Source organism: Limtongia smithiae (assembly GCF_038497785.1).
Source record: "Limtongia smithiae strain NRRL Y-17922 unplaced genomic scaffold V1518scaffold_2, whole genome shotgun sequence".
Lineage (NCBI taxonomy): Eukaryota > Fungi > Ascomycota > Lipomycetes > Lipomycetales > Lipomycetaceae > Limtongia > Limtongia smithiae.
In genome coordinates this window covers 1,098,417-1,123,390 of record NW_027117623.1, presented here as the reverse complement: position 1 = coordinate 1,123,390, position 24,974 = coordinate 1,098,417, and the positions used below count along the sequence as shown (strand labels likewise).

The following is a 24,974-nucleotide window of genomic DNA, read 5'->3' as shown; positions in this document are numbered from 1 at the left end:
CGGCGCCGCCATGCTGTTTGTAGACATCCTCTGCAAGACCGCCGAACAGCCGCTGGTATACGAGGACTCGGACTTGCTTGACTACGCGCTCACGCAGATGCCGCTCGAGCAGCTCTACGCTGAAGCCGAGGCCGCCAGCGAGCAGGACACAGAATGGGGTACCCAGGATCACCTTATCAGGGCCATGTTGAAGTACGTCCGTCTCCGAAATTTCGTTGATTTACATATGCTAACTCCATAGATGGTTCAAGAAGGACTTCTTCGTCTGGGTAGGCAGCGATCCGCCATGTCCCCAATGCCGCGTCCGTACTCCGTTCGCATCCTCCTCTCGTGCTCCTCGCTAATCCTACGCAGACTAAGACCCGCGGCATCGGTAACGGCGAACTAACCCCAGAAGACCGCGCTAACGGTGCGCGCGTGGTTGAGCTGTTCAGCTGCCCGGCCTGCAACCACGTCCATCGTTTTCCGCGCTACAACAGTCCACGGAAACTTATGACGACCCGCAAAGGGCGTTGCGGCGAGTGGGCTAATGTGAGCCTCGTCATACACTCTGATGTTGCTGAAGTGCTAATCTGACGCAGTGCTTCACGATGCTTTGTCGGGCGCTTGGATCGCGGGCACGCTATGTCTGGATCAAGGAAGACCATGTACGTACATCATCTCTCTTTCTTGTGCGGCATCTAACTGGATGCAGGTCTCGACTGAAGTCTACTCCTTCGCGCAAAAGCGCTGGGTTCACGTACGTCTCTTCTTTTCTCCTCCTGCTCCTCCTCCTTCTCCAACGCGACACAACTAATCTTTAGAAGGTCGACGCCTGCGAAGCAGCGTGGGATAATCCGACCATATACCAAACAGGATGGGGCAAGAAGATGTCGTATGTGATTGCATTCTCTGGTACGCATATACACCTGTGTCTTATCTCCAATATCTAATCCATGTAGTGGAAGGCGCAGCCGACGTGACACCGCGCTATGTGCGTCCCGGTCGCCCAAGCAATCCACGCAACCTCATCTCCGAACAAGAACTGGCCATGACTTTAAGATCCATAACCGAGAGTCTGCGCGATACCTGTTCTGCTTCTGAAATCGCAGAGTTGAAAATTGAGGACGAGCAGGAGCAGCGTGAATTTGCAGCATACACGGATGGTCGAGAGAGGCCTACAGCTACGCAGGAGCAGTTGCCACGGCAGAGCGGCAACGCGGAATGGGTTGTCAGCAGGGGCGAAGATGGTACATCTTAGAACCTCAATTTCATTGTCCATTACGCATGTACGCAGAGCCCGTTCAATAACTTACCTGGCTGAGACTCTGACTGAAGCTCTGGATTAAACTCAGCTTTAACTCAGAATAAGTCGACTGCGAGAACGGCAGAAGTGGCAAGCTATGCGATGGAGGCGGCTGCGAGTCCGACGGCGCGTTCGTCGTCACAAACTCTACATCCTGCGGGCCTCGCAAATTCGCTCGTCTGACTCCCAATCCAATAGAGGAGCGCACACCCTGCGACGAAAACCTCGCTGGCTGAATTGTTATTGCTTTCTCATGCAGCGGTGTTGTCTGTGTCCACAACGACCTGGTCAGCGGTACAAAACGGCACGCGAAATGTATCCGTCACCTCGCGCGTCATCAGCCAATACATCGCCGCGAACCGCACCTTTTTCTTCAAGTAGAAAATGTGGCGCATATCGCAAGTGCGCTGTCCGGAATATCTCCTCGTCTTCCCCGCCCTGGCCGTTCGGGCTTATGCCTCTGTAGCGGGCTCACCTCTGTCCAAGCGGCGCCTGTGCAGACCAGGCGCTTCTACCGGAGTGGCTATCCTGTTTAGAATCAGAGCCGCTGCGTAAGGATATGGCATCCTGCTGAGTCTCTCACTCGTTCTGCGCTTGGTACTCGCTCGCGTTTCGTGCTGATTCGGACGCGTTTGAATCGCAGAGATTCGTGGCTGGTGTTGGCCACAATCGACGCCATAGTGAATACGCCGAATGACAGAATTTCTTTTCTAATCGAGGCGATTGGCTGCGCAAGCGCCGATGCGGACGGGTGCAGATCGCGGAGTTTCTTCTCTGCTCGGAGAGATCTGTGCTGCTGACACTCTATTGATGATCCAGATGATGGGATTTCCTTACCTACTTCACGTTTTTGCTGTTGCAGGTGCTTCTCAAGATGATCTGGACAATGAGGTCTTTTCTCTGCTCAGTGTGATTGTGTCCTCAGCGGGTGGCGATTGAAGAGAGGGCGATAGTATCACCCCTCAGTCCAACATAATAGTCTCTATGCTTGCCAGCACGATTTCTTACATGATCTAAATATACTAGTTATTCAATGTTCTCCTGGATGATGCAGACGGAGTTGCTGCTACCTCTCTTGGTGTCCAGCACATAGATTTCATTGTTTTGTGAACAAAACGAGTTCCCCTAGATCTATGGCGCGCAGAGCTTGGCCGCGGTTGCATGCTATTTGTTGTCGACGATGTGCTCAGGTCTACCATTGTGATCGTTGGCATGTTAGGAAGCGGGCGGACGGATTGGAGTCGAATTGTGAGCGGAGTATATTTCCCTTGCGACTGCGATACCGGAATAGCCGTGACGGCAGAAACTGCAACAATTACAACGGCCGATGTTGCTACGACTGCGACGGGGGGGGGGGGGGGGGGTTGTGGTCTCTTCGAGGGCGAAGATTGAGACTGTCGCGGCAAAGCAGTCCGTTAGCAAAAATCTTCAATATTTCTCCACAGTCATCAATGCAATATGTCGAGAAGCGATGCAGGTATCAATAGCAAGCTGCTCGTTCTTACTTTGGCGGAGAATATGGGGATTTCCAGCATCATAGTTTCTTCGGCATCCATGCGCGCAATCCTGGTAATATACATAATCGGAACAAGTCGCAGTGATTCGTCGGTATTAGTCACAATGCCTCTTATAGCGGTACGCCCAATCTCCCTGATCCACCGCCTCCGAAGGCTGTCGACGAAGAGCAGACGCAATTGCCAGCTAAATATCAGTAATACATTGTCTCCAGTGCTCGGCAGTCGTTGATATTGATGCTAACTGCAGCATCTGGTAGTCATGTGAGGTCTGCATGAGGGAAGTGTAACAGAGGAAGAAGTTGCGTGCTCTCCGAACATGTCGACGCAGTCGTGCTAGAAGACGGCTTGCATGACGCCCAACTTGTCGGATAAGTCTTTATATTTACTCTATCGGTGGAGTAGACCGAAACGAGTTGAGATACATGAATTGGCAAGTTTCAGACTGACAATGAGCACGATTCAGGGATTGCATTCCTGAATAGTTCGCGGACCTTGACTGATTTGCACCCTCCGGCTTTACCAAAGTCGTAAATATCGTCCAACTTGAATTATCAACCTTCATCAGCTCCAGGACCCGCTGCTTGAGAATCGCTCTGCATAGTTCGCTTGCCACAGCTCGTCGTGTGGTGTTACGTGTGTGCGAGTGCTGTAGGAGATGTGATGTTTACTCTTAGCTGCTCACGGACGACGTGAACTCCCAACGGGAACCCCTTCGTGGTCTAATCTGCCACTCTAACTCTCCGCCGACAGTCTAGGAGGAACCTGTCTGTATAGGCCCCGGAAGTCATACTGAAGACGACTTAGAAGAACAGCATAGTGGATATAACGACTTATATTTCGACTCACCATGTCGGCTGCGGAGGTGCAGGAGCTGGCTGCAAAGCGAAAGGGGACGCTTCAGCTCCTTAGACAAGCGTAAGTGACCCTATTCACCAGCCGTGAACTGTGCTTATATGTACATTTCGACATGTTAAAAATCTACGAATAGGTGTCTCGGCAATGTATTCTTTTTAAATACAGTACTGCTTTCGAAAGACGGGGCCAACGGTTCGGGCCTCGAGCAGCAAAAGTTCGCGAAGACGTATGTTCAGGGGAACGGGTTATATCGATGAAAATGGGACAAATACTGACCTGGGTTTAGAGCTGCAGACTATCTGATACTAGGGTTATCAGTTGCGCAAATACTGGATCTATCTACGGGGTATGAATATGCTAAAGCGTTGGATTTGCTCCTGTCGGAGTACGAAGCACACACAGCCATAAATATTAGTAAACCGGAGCGGGTGCGTTCTTCATACTATCTGCTTGTGGAGCCTACTACTAATATGTTCATAGACTCGGCTATTCAGACTATCCAAATCATCTCGAAGCAAGCACACGCCAGACTTGAACAGGAGTTTTCTGTACCTGAAATCTACCCCTGTTCCGTTTGAAGTCGACATAGAAGAAGTCGTGATTGCGTTGTGCACTATTCTCTCCGACGCCTACGAGAAGATGGCGACGTCAGTAATTACAAGCAGTTCTGCTGTCGAACTGTTTTATAAGGCAGATCTGGTCATTCACAGCGCCGTCATCACACCCCTGATAATGGAGTACGAGACGCACGCGTTGGAGGCGACCACGGTGGAGTTCCGGCAGTTAGAGATGGCAACGGCATGACACGGATGACTATAGCTACTTCGCATATTGTGGATACGCATAAATATGATAGAGGAGCCCAAATGTCTATATGAATAGTTGTGACAATGTACTGTGTTAGATATGTATAAATGAGCCAACTCCAGCACCGAATTTCTATGTGAAGGTGCGGCAAGGGTACTTGTCGCTGTACATGCCACTCTCTTCCTCGGTCAGGAGTCTCCAGCTTGTCTTCTGGGTCAGTCGCGCCGGAAATGGCGGCTGTCCGTCCTTGGCGAGGACCTCACCGAACACAACCTCGGTGGGAACCGCCTTTATAGCATCAGTCAGGCTAAGTGCCCCGGTCTTAACAGTGGTAAGCGCCTTCTCGCCGACCTCACCCTTGGCGATTCTGGGGGTCGCGGCGGAACCATACAGCAGCAGGCCACCGATCTCGGCTTGACTGTAGCTGGCGATCCGCGGGTATGCGCGACGCACGTCGCGCGTGTAGTACTGGTTGTCGGCGATATCGGCTGCGGGAAGGGTGACGGGGTCGGTGTAAGTCTTAGCCTCCTCACGGGAGCCGGTGGAGGGGTTGCGGTAGAGGGGGACGATGGGGTTACCGGTCGATCGGTTAGGTACCTTTACAATCATCAAAATTCGTACTCCACAGGCTAACATTCACGTAAATGAAGCATACAAGGACGAGCAGTTTCCGAATCTTCTCATATATGCCCACTGACCGTAGGGTGTATTTCTGAAGTCAGGAGTCAGTTGCGCCAGTTCTTCCTCGCTTCGTCGTCTCACGACAACATTCAAATAGACAGATAATACACACTTTGGCAATAGGAACCGGACCTCCAGACATTGTGATGAAGAGCAGTCGAGACCGAACTGTGGAGGGACAAATGTGGTTTTTGTTGTACTTGTCTGGTGAAGGTCGTAGCGTGGGAGAACAAGACGAGTCTAAAGCTCCAGCCAATCACAGTGCGCAGTTGTGAGCGACCAATGTCATAATCACGTGATTATAATCACGTGTATCCTCGGTCTGTAAACTCAAAATCGAAGTCCCAACTCTCGATCGATGCGTTAACTCGTTCCACGCCAGCGATCGAACACAGGCCTCGACAGAACCCCCGTCGCGTCGGCAGTTTTGTCCGTCGCACATTCTCCCCGCCAGTTTGCTCCTCAGCGCTGGCGGTTCATGCTGATCTCTGTGCTTTCACCCCGCCTACGTCACTGGATTCTGTGTGCTGCTCCTTGTTGCTTGATCATGCTGGGCTCTCTACTGTGATTCCCCCTCCTTGTGAAGCTGCGGTTCGTTAATTTTCTAGAGTTGTTGTGCCATCATGCAACACGTGCTATAGCACGTATAGTGTTAGACTTTGTATGGGACATGTAGATGATCATCGCAGATCGTCAGCAGTAAGAATTCGATTAACGTCACGGATCGCCGAACGGCGATATGTCATCGAGACACGCATGCAGTCATGGCTGCCGTCTTTGCTATAAGATTGAGTTGATCCTCCTGACGTCGATTCGTCCGCCTTCTCCCCCTTGCTTGTTCCACTGAAATCGCATATTTTTCTGCCTTCCAACCAACTTGAAATGTCGCTGAAATATTTTCCCTCTGTCACTCCTAGGTACGCTGGTTACTTTCAATTCTAGCCTTAGTGGTTGTCGATTAGTCTAACACACTGCACAGTGCGATCGCGCTCGGCACCATCTTCACGCAGGGCTCGCAACTAGTTCTCGCGGCACCCGTCTTTGGCGCCGCATACGACCGCGCTAAGAGCGCTGACACCCCGCAGGAGTTTTTAAAGTCCAAGGAGAATGCCAGCGCGGTGGCCGTCTGGGGCTCGTCACTCATTGGCTCCGCTGCCAAGACCTACGCAGTCGCATCGATCTTGCAGTCCACCGGAACCATTACGCAAAAGGGTGCTTGTTACTTAGGAATACTGCTGTTTGCCGTTGGCTCACTTCCGGGCGCCTTTATCAGCATCTTCCAAGAGAAGCGTCCTTTGGACTACATCTTGATCAAGGTCGCCAGCGACTTCCTGGATACCGTCGGTCTTTCAGCCGTCCTGAACTGGTGGGGCACTCGCCCTGATGTGATCTAATTATCATTGGTCACATTGTAATATTTGAAGTGTACGCATGTACATGGTAGCAGCAGTAATATAAGTCTTGGATGTCTAGTTCTGATTTGAAGACTTCAGTGGGCGCGGCGGAGAAGGCGATGACCTATGATGTCATGCTGATGTAAAGTCTGAGCCGTCTGCCGAGGCCGCTACATGAAAGTGTGGGGAAGCCGCGCTGGTCCGAATGACCTCAGATAATCTCCTCTGCCGTACACTTTCCTGTCACATATAATGCTCTTGGAGCTACAGAAGTGTTCTGTACTTTCATCATGGCTCCTGTTCTGCCGATAGTGCTAGCAGTGTATGAGGATCGGGATCGCGGCTCCGTCACTATCTCGAAGGCGCCGTCGAACCAGTTCTACTTACTCACGTTTGCTGCTCCACCAGATAACAGGCTCACGCCGCATCTGTGTCGTGCTCTCCTCCTTGCTCTCGATATAATCGAAACGGAACTCTTGTCCGTTGAGAAGCTCCCGTTAGTGACGACGTCTGCGATTCCGAAGTTTTACTCCAACGGACTGGATCTACAGTTGGCGACCGACACACCCGGATTCTGGAACGAGGCGTTGTATCCACTGTTCAAAAGATTCTTGGAATATGGCACTCCATGTATTGCTATGATCAACGGACATGCGTTCGCAGGGGGTCTTATGACGGCGATGTGCCAGGACTACAGAATCATGAATCCAAGCAGAGGATTCGTTTGTCTCAACGAGCTTGAGTTTGGTATGTTTATCCAACTGATAGTCATCCCGCTTCACTCCATTGCTAACAATCTTCGTCCTAGGTGCTCCACTTAAAGCACCGATGTCTGCCATATTCCGCGAAAAGCTCACTCCGAAAGCTTACCAGAAAACTGTTCTTGAGGCGACTCGCTACACCGCGGACATGGCGCTCGACTACGGTCTTGTTGATGCCAAAGGCGTGCTGGAAGATGTTGACGCATTCATCAAAGAGAAGGGACTTGTCAGGTTATGCAAATCGCCGTCGTACGGCGTGCTGAAGAAGGAAATGTGGCGCGACATCATCAAGTACTGCATTGCTCTGGACGCCGACGAGGAGCACGTACTACGAGAAGATATGAAGAACGAGAAGAGGAAGACGGCTGACAGGCTCGCAGTTCTGAAAGCCAAGATGTAATCTCATTTGTCGCGTAGTGCAATCGAAGTGCTGGGGTTCGACCGTTGATTGAAAGCTGGCTATCATTATGGTGTTCTTGCTGATGTATCCAAATATATGACATTATCCCACCCTTCCCGGTTAGATTATATTCTCCAGATTGACAACTCGGTTCCTGAACTCCTTACTGCAGCACAGTTAGTCAACTCCAAGTTCACAACAACGAGAGAGGTCAGCACGCACACTATTTCAGCTATCCGTTTGATCTTTGAAAACTCTAGTTCCAACTCGTCGCATCGACTCATTGTACTCCTTAGTCCTTCAATCTTGAACGCCGCGTCTTCCGCGATTGACACACACTGCTCGTGTTGCTTTTCTGCCGAGTCGCACGTTTGTTGCATTAACTATTGTCTCGCATCAGTCTCTGCTCGTAGTGATCAGCTTGCAGTCAAATGCAAACTCACAGCGCTTATGCGATCGGCAATGTCCTTGACCATGAGGTCAAATGCGCGAGTCATTTGCAGGATAGAGTCATCGTTGGCGTCGCCATCACGGTCCATAACGGCAGACGCTAAGTTCAAGAGATCGCCACGTGGAGCAGCTGGGAACGATTGACAACTGAATACGACAAGTAGCAGAGGGTTGACTCGGGACCTTCGAGATTTCGCTAACTCGTGAACCGCAAGATGGTTTAGTTGGGGAGCCCTAAACCAATACGCTTCTGACTACGGGAGCATCGCCTTAACTTTCAGAAGTTCCAGCTCGCAATATGCCGGGATCGATATAATCCGTCGTCATAATTTTCACCAAGGAAAGAGGATTACTTTTATTTTGCGGGACCCAGTCTGCAGACTCGGCGCTTGACCGCACACAATGGCCAGCACAATCCAAGACCTTGTCGACTCCATCGCACCGCGGCAAGACTTTCTTGAGCGCCCGCTAGAAACAAGCAAGCCGCTCGAGAAGAAGATATTGGATGGCGTTCAGAGGTTGGGCGAGTCGAACTTGACGTTTGTGGAGGTCCTTGAGCTGGATGGCAAGAAAGTTCTGTACAGCTACTCGTTGATTCAAGATCTTGGCGCGAAATTGGAGAAGTTGTGCAACCTACTTGACCTAATTTGGGTGTTAAGCCAGCAAGGCGAGTAAAGTGTGCTACAATGCGGTACGTGCGAGACGGTGTTAACATTGGACAATCAGGACTATGCGATTTTCGAGTCACCTACGAGTTTCTGGAAGACCTTTTCGAGATCGAAACAATCGATTTTTGCCTGTCGTTCTGGCCGTTCTTGGAACATCGAGAAACGAGGATAGCTAGGGTGAGCGAAGACTGAGATCGCTGCTGCATATATGTGACAACCAGCTAACTTCTTGGTAGAATTTAAATGGCGCTAGAAAGCCAGGAACGGATCTCATCAGATTCTTGAATTCGCTGCTACGGAGGCTGTCGAAAACTCATCATTCCGCCTTTGCAGGTCGTATTCTGATTTTGCTGGGTAAAGCATTTCCGTTGAGTGAACGATCTGGCGTGAATCAACGTGGCGAGTTTGATACAGACAACGTTACCGAATGGGACCATAGCGCTGACAATGAAGGTAAGCTGTTGTGTTAGCTGTGGACCTCATCATATTGCTAACACATCCTTTGTAGAAGCCGACGTCTACGGCAGATTTTGGCGACTCCAGAAAACATTTATGGATCCCGTGCAGCTACTCTCTCATCCCGAAGAGCAGCGAATTTTCAAGGACGACCTAACCGTCATTCTGAAAGAGCTTAAAGACGTGAAATCCGTCAGCGAAATGCTGATTGCAAGCATGGCATTATCCGGCGACGAGACGGTTCCATCTGACGTGACCGCGGCTGGGACGCAAGTGGAGAAAATCTCATTCAGTCCGAAGTGGCACACCAGCCCAGCTCTGTTTAATCTCGAATTACAAGACTCGGTATTCCGCAAGACCATTTACAGTCAGATTTACTTCCTGTGCGACTTTTTGCAGAATCAGAAGAACACCGGCGGTCGTGCCCCGATTGTTAACAAGAGTCTGATATACGCGTCGAATATCAGTCCAGAGTTCTCACAATTTCTTGAGGAGATACAGGGATCCATCGCGCGAACAGGCGGCGCGGTGATCGGCGCGGACAATGCGTTCTCGCGGTCACTTAAAATCGTCGTTACTCGCGATCACAACTGGCAGCGATGGAAGGAACAGAACACTCCGTCTTTCGAGATCATTAAGGTGACCAACGACGAGCTGAAATCCACGGCCGACCAAAGCACAAAGCTTCGCGGTGTCAAACGACCGCATGTGTTTTCGATGGGCATCGCATCGATGTCGAAGATTCAGAGAACAAAGACAGGCATAGAATTGTTGAAGGCGGCAGAGAAGGTTTCTGCTCCAACATTTGCTGAGCTACAAGAGGAGAATGCAGGCCAGGAGAAGACAGAACTCGCGTCATCAAAAGAATGGAGAGCACTGCGGGCGGCGAGAACACAGGGCATGTGGGTCAAGTCGAAAGGTCGATAACAGCTCCTTATCACGTCATCGTTGGGACTCTTGAGTTCAGACCGAATAGATTGTTAAATCCTGCATGATCGCTTGAAGCAGTAAAGTGTGGCTCCCCAGGGTTCATTTATCAACAGGCTAACTAGCCGGCGTTTGCTATATCTACATAGATCAGCCGATGCAGGAACAAGCAGCGGGTCGAAGGACGGGCGGTTTGAGTGCTGAGCTGTATGAGCGAGGAGCCGGCCTGTAAGCTCAGGCCGTGAGGCATTCACGGGGTTGGGAGGCTTGAGGGGAGCAGTGACCGGTGACTGGGGCCGGGTTCAGTCAGTCGCGTTTGCATCACCGCCGAAGTCCACTCGTTACCGCCCGCACAAAGACAGTCTCGTCCCCACCCGAACTGTCCACCTCCCGCTGACCTGCCCATCCTCCTTCTTGTCCTCCTCCCTCGATCCCATACCACCTCTCCTTTCTCTGTCTGCGGTTCGCCGTTGGGCATGACTGCTTTCATCTCTCTCAACTCTCGCTGTGTCGTATTACCTGCTCAACAATGGGCCAGACGCATTTTCAATCTGCTCGTTAACCCGCTGTCAGGCGAGGATTAAGCAGCGAGAAATGGGGTACTTTTGACTGGCTAATTTTCAATTCAGTCGCTCAATGATACCCCTGTGCTCGAGCCTCGCGAAGATGACCAAATCAGCTTAAAACAGTTCCTACGGCTGGAAAAACCCCCAGAGATGTACTGAGGTCTGTCACGTGCTTGACCATGCATGTGATATTGTTTCGGAATAAGAGAGAACGCACGGAAACTGGATAGATAGTCGGTCGCCATGCTGTAAATTGTCGTGTCATAGCATTGGCGCGCGACGCGCGCCGGTGGAGCGCGTCAGGATTGCGCACAAACGCTATATCAACAATCGCGCTCGCTAACTCGCCACGACTACACCAGACCGTAGTGGGCAGTTCTGTTATGTCCTTCTGGTTTTAATAGAATTAAACCACGACAAATTAGATTGCCAATTAACAAACATACACACACACGCGTGCATACAAAATGAGTGTAACACCAACGATATTTCCATCCATCCAGCCTTCGCATTCAAAAAAGAAAACAGACAATCTTTCAAATCACATTATTTTCGCGCCAACCATTTGAAACAGTAGTGATAATAGACAACAATATAAGCGATCAACTCCATACGTTACGCATAAACAAGATCACAAGTCAAAGCAAACCACAGAAAGCGTACGTAACATGAACAACGCAAGCAAATAAGGACGTTAACAAGCACAAATCCGACAACCAGTGACATAAAACGATACGTACAAACAATGAAACAAAAATGATAAAACGAGTCCCTTGATTTGCCACATCCTTATATCTGGGCCTGCGGTAGCGTGCATCGGCCTGCGTGATCATACCAGTTTCTTGAATACGCGCAGCAGTGCACGAACTTTGTTTCTGAGCGAGCTGGTGAAAGAACTGTAGCATAGAAGATACGCACGACAACCTAAACCGAACCCAATATTCCGCCACTAGCTCCAAGTACAAACAAAGTAAACAGAGGACCCATGAAAAATACGTTCAGCCATGCCGCCGTCTCTTCCCGAAAACCACCAACCAAAAGCCGAACAATAGAAGCACATCATATTTTATCGGGCGCCGGAACTAGAAGAACCCTCATCGAAAATCGACTCACGGAACCACGGATGCGCGAGCGCCTCTTTCGCTGTCAATCGTTTGGCTGGATCGTATACAAAGATCCTCCGAAGAAGGTCGAGAAAGAGCTTGTGGAACGCATCCGTAGGCGCAATTGTATCGTCGAGTGTCTTCATCTGTTTCACGTACTTCTTGCTCGTCTTTGAAGTTTGCGCGTTGGGGTAATCTAGCCGTCCATTCCGTAGGAAGTACTTCTGCGCTTGCCGATTACTTGACTTTGCAATAGCACGATCGAATTGGCGGCCAACGACGACCTCCATCATCGCGAGATGCTCCATATTGTCATGAGTCTGAAACAACGCCTCGCCGGTGTAGAACTCTACTAGAATACAACCAATCGACCACATGTCGCACGGGAAGGACCAGCCCAAGCCCAGAATGATCTCTGGCGCCCTGTAGTGTCGTGTCGACACGACCGAGCTGTGGTACTCATCGTCGAACGTCGCGCTTCCAAAATCGATCAGATGGATCGTTGTATCGTTAAGGACTCGCCGAAGTTCACCGTTCCGCTTAGAGCAAGGATAGTTTGTGTATCCGTTATCCACCAAAAGAATATTTTCTGGTTTGAGATCGGTATGAATGAGGTTCAGCTCGTGCAAAACTATAGAAACGTTAGTCTAAACATAGTAACATAGAAAAGCTCAGAAAAACTTACAAGCAACACTGGTGAGCAGCTGCTTTGCAAATCGCTGAATATGTGATAACGGAAACGGCGAAAAGTCATTTGCCTTCAAGAAGTCGAAGACGGATATACTCAACAGATCGGTTACGATGCATATGTGATTCCGGTAGTCAAAGCAATCCCGCAGGTGTATGCATCGGTTGAGATTCTGCTGGTCATACATCGACAGTGTCCGCAGCACTCGCAGCTCGATCCTGCTTGCGTCCCGGTACTTCTGCACGGCACGGATAATCTTGATGGCACAGTACTTGTTTTGTTCTTTGTCGTATGCGGCAGCGACTTTCCCAAAAGTACCTTGTCCTAGTAGCTTCGTGATTTTATCTGCCACCAGGTTAGCGCTCCGTAGATCGCTTGCCACCGGGGCGAAATCAAGACTTACATCGCGAGGTCAGATCGGTGTCCGGGACTATGATATAATGACCGTCATCGTCGTCGATCTTGCTATTCACGCGAGCACCAAAAGGCTGCATGATGACACGGCATGTTAGCGATTAGTCCCCAGGAAAACAAAGCGAAGCGAAAACTCACATCATGGACCGTCTTGACCACGATGTCCTCGGCCTTCTTTACCGGCTTCTTGGGCACGTAGTAGTCGACCCTTCGCCGTTTGCCGATGTCTGCTGACCCGTTAAATGATGCAGGAGACGCGTCATTGCCTGATGCCTGCAAGTGCATGTTGGCGTATGTGAGATCCGCCACGTCAGCCAGCGCAGGATAGCGACGCCGCTTGACGGTCATCTTCGAGCTAAGGGTATCCACCTCGAAGAGCTTCGCATTGGTCTGTGTGGCAGTCGTAGCCGTAACTGTGGCGCCTGTGCTGAAGTGGGTGCGGCCAATACTGGGGGGAGCACCAGAGATGGAAGTGGAGGAGGCGGAGGCAGAGAGTGAGCCAGACGCTGCCGAGGCGCGAGATGCGACGGCAGATGAATCGGAGCTGATGCCCAGGTGCGTGGACAGGGGCGGCGTATCGTCGTCTATGGTGATGATGTCGGTCGGATATCCATTACGGTAGAACTCGTCCCAGTTCGGCGATCGCTTGCGCCGTCGCGGGCGACTGGGTGGCGGCGGTGGCGGCCCTTGCTGCTGCTGCTGCTGCTGCGGGGATTGGTGCTGCTGCTGGGACAACACGAGGGGCTTCTGGGGCGGCGCGCGCGGAAGCGCCAGCGCGGACGTCATGGCGGCGGCGACGTCTCGGGTGCGGAAGCTGCTCTAGTAGAGGTGGTCGCGATCAGACATGGGGTGCGGTGGTTTGGGGGAGTTATGCCTCAGGCGAGTGACAAGAACGTCGACGGAGCCCGTCCGCGATGGGCGGCACGGGGCGCCGCCTGCGCCACACCCGCGTACGTGCCAGCCCGTGCCAGGCGCAGACGCCAGCACGAAGTCAGCAAGTAAGCCAAGCACAAGGCCTTTGTAACGTATGCGCCACGCTGCGCCACGCGCAGCCCCCAGATCAACATGCCTTGAAACGCTCACACTTTAGAGCACGGCGCCTGGTTGTGCTCGTCGTGGCCGTCACTGTCTGGCACCCGCAGATGTCGTGTGCCTGTAGACCATGTCTTGTTGTACAATAAGCTACCTCCTGTAGTTGTGTCGCCGCCCCTACAGGCGCTATCCAAGCATCCACAACTGCTCCATCGCCTCCCGAAACAGCTCGATATTGTACTCTACCAGCGCGATCTTTGGCAGGCTGTCCGACTTCACAAGGCACACCAGCGTGAGCCCTTTCACCATCTGCTGCAGATGTAGCACGTCGCCATTGTTCATTCGCGACGTCGCTGCGAGCTGCCGCCGCGGCTCCGACCCATTCTCGATCGCCGAGTTTGCAAGCCGCTTGTCGGACACGTACAGACTGTTCATGCCTATTGTGATGTCGATGAAGTCTATGCTGACCTCGTACATTGGCATGCTCATGTAGTTGGCATCCTCTGCCACCAACAGTTTGGACTTGATATCAAACAGCAAAGCGCGGTCGATTCCCGAGTGCTGGCACAGCACGTTCAGTAGGTTCTCCAGCGTCCCAATTTGCGGTATCTGCTTCTGCACCACCCGCGACATAGCGTCGTAGATCGTGCTGTCGTAGATGGAAGTCTGGTAAAACGACAGCGACACGTTCACGAAGCCGCTATCCATCAGCTCGTCGGTGACCCGTTGGCTAATCACTCGCTGTTGGTCGAATCGGAAGTCTTCGCTGAGACCGTCGACTTTGTGAACAAAAACCTCGATGTTGATTGTTGGCCGTACGTGCATCGCCTGCTCGATCACAAATTGCATGTTGTAGACGGCATCGTGATATCCAGCCTGTTTGTCCAATTATTAGCATACCATTAAGCTAACTGCTCAGAATGATGGTATTACCTGACTATCAATGACGTATATTAATGAAGCACACTCCTTTAGAGTGTCTTGGTACTGAAAAGTGTCCTCGTCCTCCGAGTACGGTAGCTCAATGATGGTAAAATCAACAAAAGCACTAAGTAAGCGTTAATCTGCGTCTCAGTCATCATTTTGTCATCTGACTACCAGCATACCTGAAGGTGTACTCTGTAGGCGTGAGTGTGCTGTCGATGTAAATGGTGTCTAGCGCAGGCATCTTGTTGAACAAAACTTGACATATCGATGACTTTCCGCTCCTGCATACCCATTATCAGTCCTCATATCACTGCAGTCATTTACTTCACGGAAAGCCATACTTTCGTGGCCCTAATATCGCTATCTTCTGTCTCGGATGCTCCTCGACGGCTGGATCGTCCATGTACGCCGACATCGCCGCGGTATTGTCAACTGTCCAGCAACCTAACTCTGCACGCTTGCAAGTGATGTTTGTCTCTGACTTTCAAGGGCTCTGAATTTTAAGACTTAGTCGTCGTGAGTCCGTAGAAACAGCCGGCCCGACCGTGCTGTATCGCGGCGTGTTGTATCGCGACTCTGTGATGCACGTGATAAGGATGAGCATGTTGAGAATCTCTCAAACACCCACAACACGCACGCAACGCGTTCTGCTATGACGCATGAGATTTCGTTAGGCAGCTATTCCTTGCAAAGCAAGCTTACATTGGCTTAATCTTGTGAGACATCGGGCAATGTACGCAGAGTGAATTTACCACTCCAAATGGTTAATTCATTATCTCCCTTACAACATCAACCTAGTCGTTACGATCACACATTTATAACACCGGATCTGCCAAATATCCAAACAACCCTTAAACCAACTTGCCCTTAAATCCTGTTTCTAACACACGTTTGTTCGCCCGCTTATATGCCTCGCGATTCTCCATAGCTTCCATCCACTCATATAGCACTGGGAACTGCTCCTTCGTCATGCCCACGAGACTAATCGACAACTGCACAGGAAATATCAAAATAATATCCGCCCCGCTAAGCGCAGAGCCAACAAAATACCCAGTCCCGTTTTCCTTCAATCGGTCCTCCAAGAATGTCAACTGTTCGATCGCATCGGGTTTGGCGAACGCGCCGTCGATTTTCTCGGTGATCAGGCGCACGAGCGGGCGAACAAAGAAAGGCATGCCGAGCGAACGAATACCCGCAGTCAAGATTAGCAACAGCAGTGTAGCTATGAACGAGCCTTCCGCATAGTGCAGGTAGTACTTCACGTCAAATTCTTGATCCGCAGTCTTGGGCCAGTCAAACACAGTACCCTTGCCGTACTTCGCAATAAGGTATTCGATAATCAAGCCAGACTCCGCGACAACTTTGCCATTGTCCTCAATTACCGGGAATTTGCCTCTTGGGTGTACCTTCTTCAGCTCCGGACCAGCCATGTGGGTGTGCGGATCGCGGCTGTAGATTTTGATGGCAAACGGAACATTTAGTTCTTCAAGAAGCCATAGAATGCGGTGCGATCTCGACTCTTCAAGCCTACGCTCCCTGTTAGCTATGATCAGAGTACGCGTACAGCGGCTGTTAGCTTACCAATGCAATACCACAGTAGGCTCCGGCGCGGATGTGTCGGCCGTCGCAGCAGCTGCAGTAGGCGCTGAAACTGGCTCTGTCGATTCCATTATTTCGAGTCAACAAGTATGCAACAATGAGAGTGAGGACGACAATCGGAGTCCGTTTGAGCAGCGACAGCAGCAGCAGCAGCCAAGAGGGGATATATGATGACAATGATGACAGCCCCTGCGGTCGTCGCGGCCAGACTTGTCCGCCAGGCGCAAGCTCATTGCGCGAAACATGACAGCCCTTCTGATTTTAGCGTTTGGATCTTGTTCCGGATGAGGTTAGCTGTTAGCACTGCTGGCTCACGTGGTTGCAGGGACCGTGGACCCGAGAGCTGGGACCTCGCAGGTCGCGTGACTCGTGCAGCTGCAGTCGCGGTCGCGTTGCCGTGGTAGAGGAGCTCTGTGAGAGAGAGCCTCATGATGAATGATACCACGTTGACAAGCCACTACTTTGCTTATCAAGCTTTATCTAACTATACAGACTGGCTCAGATCCTCCGCAGCATGCCATCTTCACTTTGCAAAATCTAAGCGATGATCTTCCCCGGCGCAAATCCCTCCAATACCTCAAATGCCTCTTTTTCCCAGCTTGCGCGAGAGAGCGCCAAAATATTAAACTAGGAACGCAAATAAACGACAAGGAACAAAAAAAATCTATACAGACAAGGATTTTAGTAACACAGGCAATACGGATGAGACAAAGTGCGCTTTTGGACCAAGACAACTGAAACTTTCCATTTGGACGCTTTTGAGTAAAGTTAGGGGGTGATGGGGATTAGCTCGTTGTCTTTATGGAGTTTGCGATCCTTCTGATTCTCTCGTCCGTAATTTCAAACGCTTTCGGAAGTTCGACGGTGCCGTCGACAGTCTCCAGGTTCAACTCCTTCGTAAGGTCGCTGAGATTCTGCGAATCGTAGACGTAGTCGGCGTCATTCATCAAAATCATTCGCACCAGAGCCTTTGCAGACAGGAAGATTCGTGGCATTCCGTGGCCGGTAAAGCCCGCGATACAGTACTCCTGTCCCTGAATGGGAAATGACTTAACTCTTCCAACAAACGGGTTCAAGTCGCTCGAAAATCCCATGATACCGGTCCACTGGTTCACCACTTTGAAGTTCTTGGAAGACAGCAAGTTAGAAATCTCAGAGGCACCCGTACCGAGATATTGACCGCAATCAAATCCAAGCGTCTGCGGCAGGAATGCTCGAAGATAAAGATCGACTGCCGGATCGATCCCATCACTGGACTCTGATGCGTCAAAGGATTCTATTCCTTGCTTAGAACCAAATCTTCGGCCGCCACCAAGAACCAAATTGCCGTTTGGTCGCTGTATTAAGTACTCTCCGCCGTCGTTGAAGCTCATATTGGTGATATTATGAGAAGGATCCCGGCTCAAGCTCTGGCGAGGTCCGAGCGGTTGCACCTCAATAACATGTCCACGCACCGGCGTAACAAGCTTATCCGCTCGGCTCAGCTTAGTCGGCATATCCGCAGATAATTGTAGCAGTGTGTCGAGATAGGCGTTGGTCGCGTGGACAATCTTGTTCGCCAGGATAGTGCCTTTCGAAGTGGTAATATCATACAGATAAGAAGTCTTGGTAGGAGTGATTCTGAGAGACGATAAATCAACTGAGCAGTAATCTTCGACATTTTGCTCTCCATCTGCGCTCGACGAAGGCGAAAAGCTCGGGCTGTTTGGTTGGATCTTGAACACCCTGGTATAAGTCTGTAGATTCAGACCTTTAAGTAAGCTCTGCTCTAATAGATGAGAGACCAATTTTGTCGGCAAGATGGACGATGCAGGAGAAACAATGGCGCCGTAGCATCCTCGAATGCCAGTAATCTAATATTGCTGTCAGTACTACGATCAATACCTGCTCGTCACAACAAGTACCTACCCTCATGACTTCATCACGCTGGTACACGCGAATGTCGTGAATATCTCCCCCGCTTGAGCGCATAGCGTGCAGCTCCTTCAATGCATTGATGAACTCCGCCTGTGTCAAAAATACTCGCCAGCACTCGCCGTTGTCGACAAGCTCGCATTCCGTCGCCTTGCCGTCTTCAGCCAGAAGCTGTTTCAACGCATCGAAATTAGCGCGCTCAAACTTGTTTTGGCGAACAGCTTCTTCGGCTCCGTATTGTTTGGTAACGCTCGTCGTGTAGGTGTAAAGGTCGGGACGCAGATGGCCTCCGTTGCGTCCGGTAGCGCCTTGTATACGCAGTCAGTCTCCGCAATGGAACGCACAATATAAGAAACCCAATTACCATTGCAAATAGACCCTGCCTCAAGTAAGACGACGTTCAAGCTCGGATAAGCATTGAGCAGATGGTATGCAACGCTGACGCCACTGAAGCCGGCACCAATAATCACGACGTCGGCCTCGGACGGGAGGGCCTGTGTGGAGCAGTACATGCTGAGAGCAGGAGGAGGATCAAGCCAGGCCGACTTCTTCGCCGCCTTGGGTGTCAAACTGCCCTCACACAGAGCCATTGCTATTGACGTAAAATATCTCGAGAACGCTCGCGAGGCCGTAACCACTGGGGCAGCAACTGAAATGGCTGAAGAGTGTCGGACGAAGTCTTCGAGAGTGGCAGATAAGGTTAGTATTACCCGGCTGCCTTGGTCCCAGCGTATGCTCCGCATTTTGCTCGAGCTCTTGGGACTTGTTGAAAAAAATGTTCTGTCCTCCCATCGCTTAGCGAACATCGCAACCGCGGCACTATGGGTCAAAAAAGAAAGCGCTCGGGAGAAAACGCGCTTGAGGGCGAAATCGAGGCATCATTACTTGAAGATGGGATTACTTTTGAGTCCTTTGGCCTGGATCAGCGGCTGCTGCAGGCCATCATCCGCCAGCAGTATGTACGTCCAACACTAGTACAAGCCAAGGCTATTCCTCTCGCAATGGAGGGCAAAGATATTTTGGCTCGAGCAAAAACTGGATCCGGAAAAACTGCGGCATATATAATTCCAATTTTGGAGCATATACTGAAGCTGAAGGAGGTATGTTCGAAGAAGCCGACTTTGTGAACAGACGGCAAAATACTGATGCGAAGCGCAGAACAAACCGGCAGAGAAAGCCGTTCGAGCTTTAATCTTTGTGCCGACCAGAGAACTTGCAGAGCAGTGCGTGAAGCTAGTCGTCAAGCTTACGGCTTTTTGTGGCAAACTTATCAGATGCGTGAACCTGGCACAGAACACCTCTGACCAGGTGCACAGGTGCGTCAGTATTTCCACTTGGTTGTTCATTCAATACTAACTGATTATTGTAGGTCGTTGTTGGCTGACACACCGGATATTGTCGTCGGGACTCCGTCGCGGATTTTGTCGCATATCAACGCATCGACGCTGTCGACTAAACTTGTCACGCAACTAGTTATCGATGAAGCAGATCTCGTCATGTCTTACGGCTACCAGGCAGATTTGACCGCCGTACAGTCACATCTGCCAAGGACGTTACAAATATTCTTAATGAGTGCCACGCTTACTGCTGATGTGAATGAGCTCAAGGGCTTGTTCTGTCGAAATCCGGCCGTTCTGACGTTGCACGAAGACGAGGAAAACGGTCCTGATTCTGGAAAGATCAGTCAGTACATGGTTACGTGCTCCGAGTTTGATAAATTTTTACTAGCTTATGTCATTTTCAAGCTGAACTTGATCAAGGGTAAGACAATTATTTTTGTGAACGACATCGATCGCTGCTACAGATTGAAGCTCTTTCTCGAACAATTTGGCATCCGCGCTTGCGTATTGAACTCAGACTTGCCGGTTAACTCGAGGCTTCACGTCGTGGATCAGTTCAACAAGAACATTTACAGCTTGATCATTGCTACGGACGAGGCAGATCAAGTCGCGCCAGCTGAGGAAACCGAAGAGAGTACCGAGAAGTCTTCTAGAGAGGCGTCTAAGCCAGGGAAGCGGCGAAGAAGAGGTGATCGCGAATACGGCGTTTCGCGGGGCATTGACTTTCAAGACGTTTCCTGTGTGCTGAATTTTGATTTACCAACCTCATCAAAGGCGTATACCCATCGAATTGGACGAACGGGACGCGCTGGGCAGTCGGGTATGGCACTATCTTTTGTTGTCCCTCGCGATCAATGGAATACACACAAGGTCGCTACGCTACTGAGCGCGAAGCGTGATGAGAAGGTGCTGGCGCGTATTCAGCGGGATTTGAAGAAGCGAAGTAGCACCGAGGAGTTAAAGCCTTATGTGTTCGACATGAAGCAGGTTGATGCATTCCGTTATCGAATGGACGATGCGTTCCGAGCTGTGACGAAGACTGCCATCCGCGAGGCTCGCACAAAGGAGCTGAAGCAGGAAATTATGGCAAGTGATAAGCTGAAGAAGCATTTCGAAGCAAATCCAGACGAACTAGATGACCTGCGGCATGATCGCGAATCGCATATCGTTCGGGTTCAACACCATTTGAAACACGTGCCTGATTATTTGCTACCAGAGACGGGAAGACGAAGCATAGTTCAGAACTTGGGATTCATCGGAGCACGCAAGCCGCAGCAGAACAGAATTCGAAAGGCTCGCGCCATTCACAAGGCACGAGCAAAGCCTAAGCGAGCAGATCCGCTGCGGAGTTTTAGGGCTCGCAAGACTACCTAAACTTATTCGCGAGAGAAGAATATATATTTTCCTGTTGTACATAATGTGAAATAGAACGCCGGCCAAGAGTATTTATCACCCGAACAAAGATTCCTAATTTACAGGGGCAGTGTCCGCATGGATTGCGAAAATATTTTAATTCACGGTGCCCTTTTCCGCCTCGAGTTGCTTGATCCGCTCGGTTTGCTTCATAATATTCTCGTTCACTATGTTGACAGCCGCAGAAAGCCTGTCTAGTTCTTCGTTCTCTGATTGAATGCTAAATGGGACTCGTGCGCTCTTTTGCCTTGGCAGAGCAGCGCCAGGATTTTGAGTGAGAACTTCAAATATTGCTTCCGTCGGCTCGTTGAAGACCTGTCGTAGAACAGATGTTAGCGCATGCCATTAATATAATAAGTAGCAGAAAGTGAACTTACAAACTCGTCATACTGTAAACTTGTAACAGACGCTCCTTCCGCCTTCTCCTGCTCGGCTTTGGGACCGTAAGGGTGCAACTTCAGGTGATGATACATTACAACGTTCTTCTCGCTTGCTTCGGGAACGAAGTACACTCGAATCGAAATCTCAAACTCACCCCATCCTGTCTCTGTAACTTCAAATGGGGGTTCCTCAATTGCTATTAATCGTTAGTTCGGCGATGCGTCCGCTCACTAGTAAATCAAACCCAACACGTACATCTCGTTGAATTGGCGTATGTGTCGTGCAACTTGAATACAACTCGTTTAATGAAACTGGACAAATCCTCGCCGTTCAAACCGCGCAAGAAAACTGTCCAGGAATGCGTATGGTCGATAGGTACGTCCGGTCCTCGGTTTTCACCAAGTGGCACGGCGATGTTTCCGTATATGAATGGCTGGCATATCTGCAGGTTCTAGATCGCTAGCTATAAGCATCATGATGGCTTGCACGCCGTTTAAGCATCCTCAGCCTACCTTGAGCCGCTTTGAGCTGCCAGAAGTCTTGCTGAAGTTGTGCGACATTAGCAGAGAGGGGGTGTTCAGTCACGGTGTTCCATCAGTCACTGAAGAGGCGATGACGATGAGGCTCGTGGACAGCAGTTACCCGGATTCAAGGTCGACTCGGGATATAGACTGCTGTACTTCAATCAGTTCGCCGCTCGACCAGCCGATAAGATATCCACACTAGCTCGAGCACTCCGTCTACGATCTTTTTAGGTACAACTTTAGGCGGAAACTGAAGAACTTTTACTAAGCAATGCTCAGAGCTTTATTAATTATCCACCATGAACGACGAATACGGCATGCAAATTGCCTACGAGGAGGCCGTTAAGAGTATATATATCCCTTGCAGTTTGGTGTGCAATTTCAGTCCAATGATATAGTAACACTGGCGGTGAAGGTTATGAGGAAGGCGGTATTCCCATTGGTAAGTGCCTATTGCTTTATTTTCGTTCGTCAGAACAGGGATTGAGTTAGCTGACAGGACTACTACAGGCGCTGCTTTGGTGTCCGCGGAGGGCGTGCTCCTTGGCCGAGGACACAACGAGCGTATCCAGAAGGTCGACCGTGAATTTATTGGTATTGGTGTAGGTAAAGCGTTGAACTAATTTAATTTTTATAGAGCAACCCAATTCTTCACGCTGAGACATCTGCCTTGATAAACGCGGGCCGAGTTGACGCGAAGGTCTATAAGACTGCGACTGTAAGTCCGCCAAATGCGCACGCTACATGGCACATTGCTGACGCAAATATCTGTGTTAAGATGTACTCGACTCTTGCGTCTTGCTACATGTGCAGCGGCGCATGCATTCTCTACGGAATCGGCCGAGTGGTCATGGGCGGTACGTTGTGTTTAGTTGTAGGGCCTCTACAGGATTGTAAACTTACTATTGTGTGCTATAGAAAACAAGACGGTTCAGGGTGGTGAAGAGTTGCTGATATCCAAGGGTATTGATCTTATCAACATGGAATCTGAGAAGTGCTACGACTTGATGCAGAAATTCATCAAGGAGGTCAGTGTTTGCCTGTCAGCAATTATATCATCCACAAATTTACTGACGTGGGATTTAGAAACCTCACGAGTGGCACCAGGCTCACCCAGAGGAGTTTGAGGTTGAGGAGTAAATTCGATTCAGCATTTGTCCTTAGTGTAGATGACTTTTTTGGCGCTGCAAATGTAGAATAGAGATGATTTATGGTATACACAATAAAGTACGATGCATAACTGGATCAACTCATTCCCGGGTTTGATAGATGCCAAACGGTTAAGTAACTAAACATATTTTACAGGTAACGATAAAAGCACGCTCACGATAGATGACACGTTTGCTGTGCCCGACTGACTCGCTGATCGCCAATGTAGTATCATACAGATTTAAGCATCAATTAAGCCATAGAAAAGCGTCCAAGTCAGCACGAAACTTGAAAGTCCCGTCATCGCGTTGCCTGTCCATACGTAATTTGCGGAGGTAAAGTATTCTGATGGCCGTCCCTTAGCCAGTAGCAGAAAGATGAGCAGGCTCACAGTTGTAGTTCCGGCGAAATAGAACAGAAATCCAACATACGATTCCAATCCAAGAATTCCAGCCGCAATTCCAAAAACTGTTGACGTAACACTTCGGATATAGTACACGGCCTGCGATCACAAGAACATCGAGATTAGCAAACAGTGTGCGTTTAGAAGAGATGCACCATGAACCCTACCTTTGTGTTCGCGGTTACGCTCTCTGATGAAAGAGGCGTGGTCGCTGCTTTCCGTGCGTTATCGTCCATTGTACGTGTATGTCTGTGATGTGCGAGCGATTTGTGGTGGATGGAACGGGGCGTGATCGATCTGCAAGCTGTGCGGATGTCGAAGCGCGGCTGTTGGGAACGAAGCCAAACTTTGGCGGCCCGGTGGAGCTCTGAAGATTGGACCCAGCAGTCAAGTCCACGGGAAGGCAGTGTGCCGGAGCCAATATATGGTGATCTTGGCTATACATAGCTATCTGGAAAGGTTTTGTTACTTCGTAGGACTTTAGGAGCTACTCTATATATACCCTGGTGTGTTCTCGGTTGTACTGGGCCCTGATCGACAAAACATTTTAGCGTCCTTCTCCTTGCGGAGTCAATCGGTAAGCGCGACAGCTACTGAGCGCCATCGCATGCGCGATGACAAAACAACGCGCTTACAAGTAAAATCAACTTGAAGTATAGAGGATCTCTAACTAAAGTACGCAGTAAATCGGCTGGCAGCTCAAATCGCTTGCGCTTGCTTGCTTAGTTAGCACGTGAGCGGCCTCAAACGCGATGGGACTTGATGAGACTCTCCATCACAGTAGTCTTTCCTAGATCACCACCATACCAGTACAGTCGTACCCAGAGGAGTACGGCGCATACTCTAGAAGGACACAAGCGGTTGCTCGGACTGCCAGTAGTACTGTCGACTTTAGCAGTCGCCTGCTTGTGGTTTCAGGTCGCCGACCTATGCCTAGTTGCTGAGGTCGCAGCCCTCGCTTTTTATTACTGCGGATACATCTTTTATTCACACCTATCGTTACACACGGCCAGACAAAAGAGTCTTTTTTGCTTCGATTCCAATACCAGGTTATAATTTTGTCAATTGATCCAGTGAAGTTCAGACTCGAGTAGCGAGCCTTGAACGCTTCGAATTCACAAGCCCGCTTGATTATTCTTGCGCCTACCGGTAAGCCAGATGGATTCATAGCTTGAGTATCGTACAATGCTAAAATTCAGAAAGCTTAGGTTTCGTATATCGCTTTCGCTGCCACATTACAGTCATTGGTTGAGACTAGCATTGCACGGCGCCTTCGGCAAACAATATTGCATTCAAGCCAGCTGCTGCAGAATACTGCGG

At 50.2% G+C, this 24,974-nt stretch overlaps 17 protein-coding genes across 17 annotated transcripts; 9 read left to right on the top strand and 8 right to left on the bottom strand.

The window, feature by feature from the left end:
* Positions 1 to 10: 10 nt before the first annotated feature.
* V1518DRAFT_370363 (uncharacterized protein) lies at positions 11 to 1,240 on the top strand (the record flags this gene model as incomplete). Its single annotated transcript, XM_066901319.1, has 7 exons — positions 11 to 192; positions 242 to 302; positions 355 to 531; positions 582 to 647; positions 695 to 739; positions 807 to 894; positions 942 to 1,240. The coding sequence occupies 7 exons, from the start codon at positions 11 to 13 to the stop codon at positions 1,238 to 1,240; spliced, it is 918 nt and encodes a 305-aa protein (XP_066761496.1).
* A 1,397-nt stretch (positions 1,241 to 2,637) lies between these two features.
* V1518DRAFT_412534 (uncharacterized protein) lies at positions 2,638 to 3,478 on the top strand. Its single transcript, XM_066903116.1, has 2 exons — positions 2,638 to 2,679; positions 2,791 to 3,478. Exon 2 carries the CDS (start codon positions 2,804 to 2,806, stop codon positions 3,029 to 3,031), a length of 228 nt encoding a protein of 75 aa, XP_066761495.1. The 5' UTR covers positions 2,638 to 2,679; positions 2,791 to 2,803; the 3' UTR covers positions 3,032 to 3,478.
* On the top strand, positions 3,398 to 4,602 carry V1518DRAFT_412532 (uncharacterized protein). Its single transcript, XM_066903115.1, has 4 exons — positions 3,398 to 3,717; positions 3,791 to 3,883; positions 3,944 to 4,085; positions 4,138 to 4,602. The coding sequence occupies exons 1-4, from the start codon at positions 3,650 to 3,652 to the stop codon at positions 4,459 to 4,461; spliced, it is 627 nt and encodes a 208-aa protein (XP_066761494.1). The 5' UTR covers positions 3,398 to 3,649; the 3' UTR covers positions 4,462 to 4,602.
* V1518DRAFT_412531 (uncharacterized protein) lies at positions 4,454 to 5,373 on the bottom strand. The gene is made up of 3 exons (XM_066903114.1): positions 5,258 to 5,373; positions 5,120 to 5,176; positions 4,454 to 5,061 (listed from the first exon to the last, which is right to left on the bottom strand). Exons 1-3 carry the CDS (start codon positions 5,285 to 5,287, stop codon positions 4,597 to 4,599), a joined length of 552 nt encoding a protein of 183 aa, XP_066761493.1. The 5' UTR covers positions 5,288 to 5,373; the 3' UTR covers positions 4,454 to 4,596.
* A 154-nt stretch (positions 5,374 to 5,527) lies between these two features.
* V1518DRAFT_440544 (uncharacterized protein) lies at positions 5,528 to 6,618 on the top strand. The gene is made up of 2 exons (XM_066906416.1): positions 5,528 to 6,062; positions 6,125 to 6,618. The coding sequence occupies exons 1-2, from the start codon at positions 6,028 to 6,030 to the stop codon at positions 6,537 to 6,539; spliced, it is 450 nt and encodes a 149-aa protein (XP_066761492.1). The 5' UTR covers positions 5,528 to 6,027; the 3' UTR covers positions 6,540 to 6,618.
* Positions 6,619 to 6,749: 131 nt separating this feature from the next.
* Positions 6,750 to 7,821, top strand: V1518DRAFT_412527 (ClpP/crotonase-like domain-containing protein). Its single transcript, XM_066903113.1, has 2 exons — positions 6,750 to 7,286; positions 7,348 to 7,821. Exons 1-2 carry the CDS (start codon positions 6,830 to 6,832, stop codon positions 7,698 to 7,700), a joined length of 810 nt encoding a protein of 269 aa, XP_066761491.1. The 5' UTR covers positions 6,750 to 6,829; the 3' UTR covers positions 7,701 to 7,821.
* Positions 7,591 to 8,389, bottom strand: V1518DRAFT_175290 (uncharacterized protein). The gene is made up of 3 exons (XM_066900826.1): positions 8,144 to 8,389; positions 7,923 to 8,083; positions 7,591 to 7,866 (listed from the first exon to the last, which is right to left on the bottom strand). The coding sequence occupies exons 1-3, from the start codon at positions 8,237 to 8,239 to the stop codon at positions 7,821 to 7,823; spliced, it is 303 nt and encodes a 100-aa protein (XP_066761490.1). The 5' UTR covers positions 8,240 to 8,389; the 3' UTR covers positions 7,591 to 7,820.
* Position 8,390: 1 nt separating this feature from the next.
* Positions 8,391 to 10,326, top strand: V1518DRAFT_175303 (THO complex, subunit THOC1). Its single transcript, XM_066900827.1, has 4 exons — positions 8,391 to 8,817; positions 8,877 to 8,995; positions 9,055 to 9,271; positions 9,327 to 10,326. The coding sequence occupies exons 1-4, from the start codon at positions 8,553 to 8,555 to the stop codon at positions 10,199 to 10,201; spliced, it is 1,476 nt and encodes a 491-aa protein (XP_066761489.1). The 5' UTR covers positions 8,391 to 8,552; the 3' UTR covers positions 10,202 to 10,326.
* Positions 10,327 to 11,752: 1,426 nt separating this feature from the next.
* On the bottom strand, positions 11,753 to 13,893 carry V1518DRAFT_175265 (kinase-like domain-containing protein). Its single transcript, XM_066900824.1, has 4 exons — positions 13,111 to 13,893; positions 12,962 to 13,046; positions 12,556 to 12,903; positions 11,753 to 12,501 (listed from the first exon to the last, which is right to left on the bottom strand). Exons 1-4 carry the CDS (start codon positions 13,756 to 13,758, stop codon positions 11,834 to 11,836), a joined length of 1,749 nt encoding a protein of 582 aa, XP_066761488.1. The 5' UTR covers positions 13,759 to 13,893; the 3' UTR covers positions 11,753 to 11,833.
* Position 13,894: 1 nt separating this feature from the next.
* Positions 13,895 to 15,538, bottom strand: V1518DRAFT_175274 (Gtr1/RagA G protein conserved region-domain-containing protein). Its single transcript, XM_066900825.1, has 4 exons — positions 15,273 to 15,538; positions 15,111 to 15,212; positions 14,938 to 15,052; positions 13,895 to 14,880 (listed from the first exon to the last, which is right to left on the bottom strand). The coding sequence occupies exons 1-4, from the start codon at positions 15,344 to 15,346 to the stop codon at positions 14,191 to 14,193; spliced, it is 981 nt and encodes a 326-aa protein (XP_066761487.1). The 5' UTR covers positions 15,347 to 15,538; the 3' UTR covers positions 13,895 to 14,190.
* Positions 15,539 to 15,607: 69 nt separating this feature from the next.
* V1518DRAFT_431767 (uncharacterized protein) lies at positions 15,608 to 16,897 on the bottom strand. The gene is made up of 2 exons (XM_066906199.1): positions 16,513 to 16,897; positions 15,608 to 16,458 (listed from the first exon to the last, which is right to left on the bottom strand). Exons 1-2 carry the CDS (start codon positions 16,599 to 16,601, stop codon positions 15,783 to 15,785), a joined length of 765 nt encoding a protein of 254 aa, XP_066761486.1. The 5' UTR covers positions 16,602 to 16,897; the 3' UTR covers positions 15,608 to 15,782.
* A 37-nt stretch (positions 16,898 to 16,934) lies between these two features.
* V1518DRAFT_431766 (FAD dependent oxidoreductase) lies at positions 16,935 to 19,108 on the bottom strand. The gene is made up of 3 exons (XM_066906198.1): positions 18,809 to 19,108; positions 18,439 to 18,752; positions 16,935 to 18,383 (listed from the first exon to the last, which is right to left on the bottom strand). The coding sequence occupies exons 1-3, from the start codon at positions 19,032 to 19,034 to the stop codon at positions 17,316 to 17,318; spliced, it is 1,608 nt and encodes a 535-aa protein (XP_066761485.1). The 5' UTR covers positions 19,035 to 19,108; the 3' UTR covers positions 16,935 to 17,315.
* A 124-nt stretch (positions 19,109 to 19,232) lies between these two features.
* On the top strand, positions 19,233 to 21,503 carry V1518DRAFT_391339 (P-loop containing nucleoside triphosphate hydrolase protein). Its single transcript, XM_066901763.1, has 3 exons — positions 19,233 to 19,544; positions 19,603 to 19,760; positions 19,814 to 21,503. Exons 1-3 carry the CDS (start codon positions 19,266 to 19,268, stop codon positions 21,156 to 21,158), a joined length of 1,782 nt encoding a protein of 593 aa, XP_066761484.1. The 5' UTR covers positions 19,233 to 19,265; the 3' UTR covers positions 21,159 to 21,503.
* On the bottom strand, positions 21,164 to 22,223 carry V1518DRAFT_412514 (yeats family-domain-containing protein). The gene is made up of 4 exons (XM_066903112.1): positions 22,091 to 22,223; positions 21,834 to 22,029; positions 21,575 to 21,774; positions 21,164 to 21,512 (listed from the first exon to the last, which is right to left on the bottom strand). The coding sequence occupies exons 1-4, from the start codon at positions 22,136 to 22,138 to the stop codon at positions 21,294 to 21,296; spliced, it is 663 nt and encodes a 220-aa protein (XP_066761483.1). The 5' UTR covers positions 22,139 to 22,223; the 3' UTR covers positions 21,164 to 21,293.
* Positions 22,200 to 23,345, top strand: V1518DRAFT_412509 (cytidine deaminase-like protein). The gene is made up of 8 exons (XM_066903111.1): positions 22,200 to 22,333; positions 22,382 to 22,450; positions 22,518 to 22,544; positions 22,613 to 22,677; positions 22,740 to 22,820; positions 22,881 to 22,959; positions 23,021 to 23,130; positions 23,189 to 23,345. The coding sequence occupies exons 2-8, from the start codon at positions 22,402 to 22,404 to the stop codon at positions 23,240 to 23,242; spliced, it is 465 nt and encodes a 154-aa protein (XP_066761482.1). The 5' UTR covers positions 22,200 to 22,333; positions 22,382 to 22,401; the 3' UTR covers positions 23,243 to 23,345.
* V1518DRAFT_412507 (Rab5-interacting protein-domain-containing protein) lies at positions 23,232 to 24,354 on the bottom strand. The gene is made up of 2 exons (XM_066903110.1): positions 23,822 to 24,354; positions 23,232 to 23,753 (listed from the first exon to the last, which is right to left on the bottom strand). Exons 1-2 carry the CDS (start codon positions 23,888 to 23,890, stop codon positions 23,493 to 23,495), a joined length of 330 nt encoding a protein of 109 aa, XP_066761481.1. The 5' UTR covers positions 23,891 to 24,354; the 3' UTR covers positions 23,232 to 23,492.
* On the top strand, positions 24,259 to 24,881 carry V1518DRAFT_174853 (uncharacterized protein). Its single transcript, XM_066900823.1, has 2 exons — positions 24,259 to 24,803; positions 24,863 to 24,881. Exon 1 carries the CDS (start codon positions 24,417 to 24,419, stop codon positions 24,708 to 24,710), a length of 294 nt encoding a protein of 97 aa, XP_066761480.1. The 5' UTR covers positions 24,259 to 24,416; the 3' UTR covers positions 24,711 to 24,803; positions 24,863 to 24,881.
* The last annotated feature ends 93 nt before the right edge of the window (positions 24,882 to 24,974 follow it).

What these genes read in the sequence shown, in the direction of transcription:
- V1518DRAFT_412531 (XM_066903114.1), bottom strand. Translation starts at nt 5,287, where the DNA reads ATGTCTGGAGGTCCGGTTCCTATTGCCAAA. An exon ending in GTCCGGTTCCTATTGCCAAA is followed by an intron (nt 5,177 to 5,257) that starts GTGTGTATTATC and finishes TCCTGACTTCAG; the next exon opens with AAATACACCCTACGGTCAGT. An exon ending in TTCGGAAACTGCTCGTCCTT is followed by an intron (nt 5,062 to 5,119) that starts GTATGCTTCATT and finishes ATGATTGTAAAG; the next exon opens with GTACCTAACCGATCGACCGG.
- V1518DRAFT_440544 (XM_066906416.1), top strand. Translation starts at nt 6,028, where the DNA reads ATGTCGCTGAAATATTTTCCCTCTGTCACTCCTAG. An exon ending in TTTCCCTCTGTCACTCCTAG is followed by an intron (nt 6,063 to 6,124) that starts GTACGCTGGTTA and finishes CACACTGCACAG; the next exon opens with TGCGATCGCGCTCGGCACCA.
- V1518DRAFT_391339 (XM_066901763.1), top strand. Translation starts at nt 19,266, where the DNA reads ATGGGTCAAAAAAGAAAGCGCTCGGGAGAAAACGCGCTTGAGGGCGAA. An exon ending in ATATACTGAAGCTGAAGGAG is followed by an intron (nt 19,545 to 19,602) that starts GTATGTTCGAAG and finishes TGCGAAGCGCAG; the next exon opens with AACAAACCGGCAGAGAAAGC. An exon ending in ACCTCTGACCAGGTGCACAG is followed by an intron (nt 19,761 to 19,813) that starts GTGCGTCAGTAT and finishes TGATTATTGTAG; the next exon opens with GTCGTTGTTGGCTGACACAC.
- V1518DRAFT_431766 (XM_066906198.1), bottom strand. Translation starts at nt 19,034, where the DNA reads ATGGCTCTGTGTGAGGGCAGTTTGACACCCAAGGCGGCGAAGAAGTCG. An exon ending in GGCAGGGTCTATTTGCAATG is followed by an intron (nt 18,753 to 18,808) that starts GTAATTGGGTTT and finishes TGCGTATACAAG; the next exon opens with GCGCTACCGGACGCAACGGA. An exon ending in AGCGTGATGAAGTCATGAGG is followed by an intron (nt 18,384 to 18,438) that starts GTAGGTACTTGT and finishes CAGCAATATTAG; the next exon opens with ATTACTGGCATTCGAGGATG.
- V1518DRAFT_412534 (XM_066903116.1), top strand. Translation starts at nt 2,804, where the DNA reads ATGGGGATTTCCAGCATCATAGTTTCTTCGGCATCCATGCGCGCAATC.
- V1518DRAFT_174853 (XM_066900823.1), top strand. Translation starts at nt 24,417, where the DNA reads ATGAGACTCTCCATCACAGTAGTCTTTCCTAGATCACCACCATACCAG.
- V1518DRAFT_175290 (XM_066900826.1), bottom strand. Translation starts at nt 8,239, where the DNA reads ATGGACCGTGATGGCGACGCCAACGATGACTCTATCCTGCAAATGACT. An exon ending in TTGCCGATCGCATAAGCGCT is followed by an intron (nt 8,084 to 8,143) that starts GTGAGTTTGCAT and finishes GCGAGACAATAG; the next exon opens with TTAATGCAACAAACGTGCGA. An exon ending in AAACGGATAGCTGAAATAGT is followed by an intron (nt 7,867 to 7,922) that starts GTGCGTGCTGAC and finishes ACTGTGCTGCAG; the next exon opens with TAAGGAGTTCAGGAACCGAG.
- V1518DRAFT_412532 (XM_066903115.1), top strand. Translation starts at nt 3,650, where the DNA reads ATGTCGGCTGCGGAGGTGCAGGAGCTGGCTGCAAAGCGAAAGGGGACG. An exon ending in CTTCAGCTCCTTAGACAAGC is followed by an intron (nt 3,718 to 3,790) that starts GTAAGTGACCCT and finishes ATCTACGAATAG; the next exon opens with GTGTCTCGGCAATGTATTCT. An exon ending in ATATTAGTAAACCGGAGCGG is followed by an intron (nt 4,086 to 4,137) that starts GTGCGTTCTTCA and finishes ATATGTTCATAG; the next exon opens with ACTCGGCTATTCAGACTATC.
- V1518DRAFT_175274 (XM_066900825.1), bottom strand. Translation starts at nt 15,346, where the DNA reads ATGTCGGCGTACATGGACGATCCAGCCGTCGAGGAGCATCCGAGACAG. An exon ending in GCGATATTAGGGCCACGAAA is followed by an intron (nt 15,213 to 15,272) that starts GTATGGCTTTCC and finishes ATGGGTATGCAG; the next exon opens with GAGCGGAAAGTCATCGATAT. An exon ending in CCTACAGAGTACACCTTCAG is followed by an intron (nt 15,053 to 15,110) that starts GTATGCTGGTAG and finishes ACGCTTACTTAG; the next exon opens with TGCTTTTGTTGATTTTACCA.
- V1518DRAFT_412527 (XM_066903113.1), top strand. Translation starts at nt 6,830, where the DNA reads ATGGCTCCTGTTCTGCCGATAGTGCTAGCAGTGTATGAGGATCGGGAT. An exon ending in TCTCAACGAGCTTGAGTTTG is followed by an intron (nt 7,287 to 7,347) that starts GTATGTTTATCC and finishes TCTTCGTCCTAG; the next exon opens with GTGCTCCACTTAAAGCACCG.
- V1518DRAFT_431767 (XM_066906199.1), bottom strand. Translation starts at nt 16,601, where the DNA reads ATGGAATCGACAGAGCCAGTTTCAGCGCCTACTGCAGCTGCTGCGACG. An exon ending in CCTACTGTGGTATTGCATTG is followed by an intron (nt 16,459 to 16,512) that starts GTAAGCTAACAG and finishes CAGGGAGCGTAG; the next exon opens with GCTTGAAGAGTCGAGATCGC.
- V1518DRAFT_412507 (XM_066903110.1), bottom strand. Translation starts at nt 23,890, where the DNA reads ATGGACGATAACGCACGGAAAGCAGCGACCACGCCTCTTTCATCAGAG. An exon ending in GCGTAACCGCGAACACAAAG is followed by an intron (nt 23,754 to 23,821) that starts GTAGGGTTCATG and finishes TTGTGATCGCAG; the next exon opens with GCCGTGTACTATATCCGAAG.
- V1518DRAFT_412514 (XM_066903112.1), bottom strand. Translation starts at nt 22,138, where the DNA reads ATGTCGCACAACTTCAGCAAGACTTCTGGCAGCTCAAAGCGGCTCAAG. An exon ending in ATACGCCAATTCAACGAGAT is followed by an intron (nt 21,775 to 21,833) that starts GTACGTGTTGGG and finishes AACGATTAATAG; the next exon opens with CAATTGAGGAACCCCCATTT. An exon ending in GTTTACAGTATGACGAGTTT is followed by an intron (nt 21,513 to 21,574) that starts GTAAGTTCACTT and finishes GTTCTACGACAG; the next exon opens with GTCTTCAACGAGCCGACGGA.
- V1518DRAFT_412509 (XM_066903111.1), top strand. Translation starts at nt 22,402, where the DNA reads ATGAACGACGAATACGGCATGCAAATTGCCTACGAGGAGGCCGTTAAG. An exon ending in GGAAGGCGGTATTCCCATTG is followed by an intron (nt 22,545 to 22,612) that starts GTAAGTGCCTAT and finishes GGACTACTACAG; the next exon opens with GCGCTGCTTTGGTGTCCGCG. An exon ending in TGCAGAAATTCATCAAGGAG is followed by an intron (nt 23,131 to 23,188) that starts GTCAGTGTTTGC and finishes CGTGGGATTTAG; the next exon opens with AAACCTCACGAGTGGCACCA.
- V1518DRAFT_175265 (XM_066900824.1), bottom strand. Translation starts at nt 13,758, where the DNA reads ATGACGTCCGCGCTGGCGCTTCCGCGCGCGCCGCCCCAGAAGCCCCTC. An exon ending in TGGTCAAGACGGTCCATGAT is followed by an intron (nt 13,047 to 13,110) that starts GTGAGTTTTCGC and finishes GTCATCATGCAG; the next exon opens with CCTTTTGGTGCTCGCGTGAA. An exon ending in GCTGCTCACCAGTGTTGCTT is followed by an intron (nt 12,502 to 12,555) that starts GTAAGTTTTTCT and finishes ACGTTTCTATAG; the next exon opens with TTTTGCACGAGCTGAACCTC.
- V1518DRAFT_175303 (XM_066900827.1), top strand. Translation starts at nt 8,553, where the DNA reads ATGGCCAGCACAATCCAAGACCTTGTCGACTCCATCGCACCGCGGCAA. An exon ending in TTGGGTGTTAAGCCAGCAAG is followed by an intron (nt 8,818 to 8,876) that starts GCGAGTAAAGTG and finishes TTGGACAATCAG; the next exon opens with GACTATGCGATTTTCGAGTC. An exon ending in GAGAAACGAGGATAGCTAGG is followed by an intron (nt 8,996 to 9,054) that starts GTGAGCGAAGAC and finishes ACTTCTTGGTAG; the next exon opens with AATTTAAATGGCGCTAGAAA.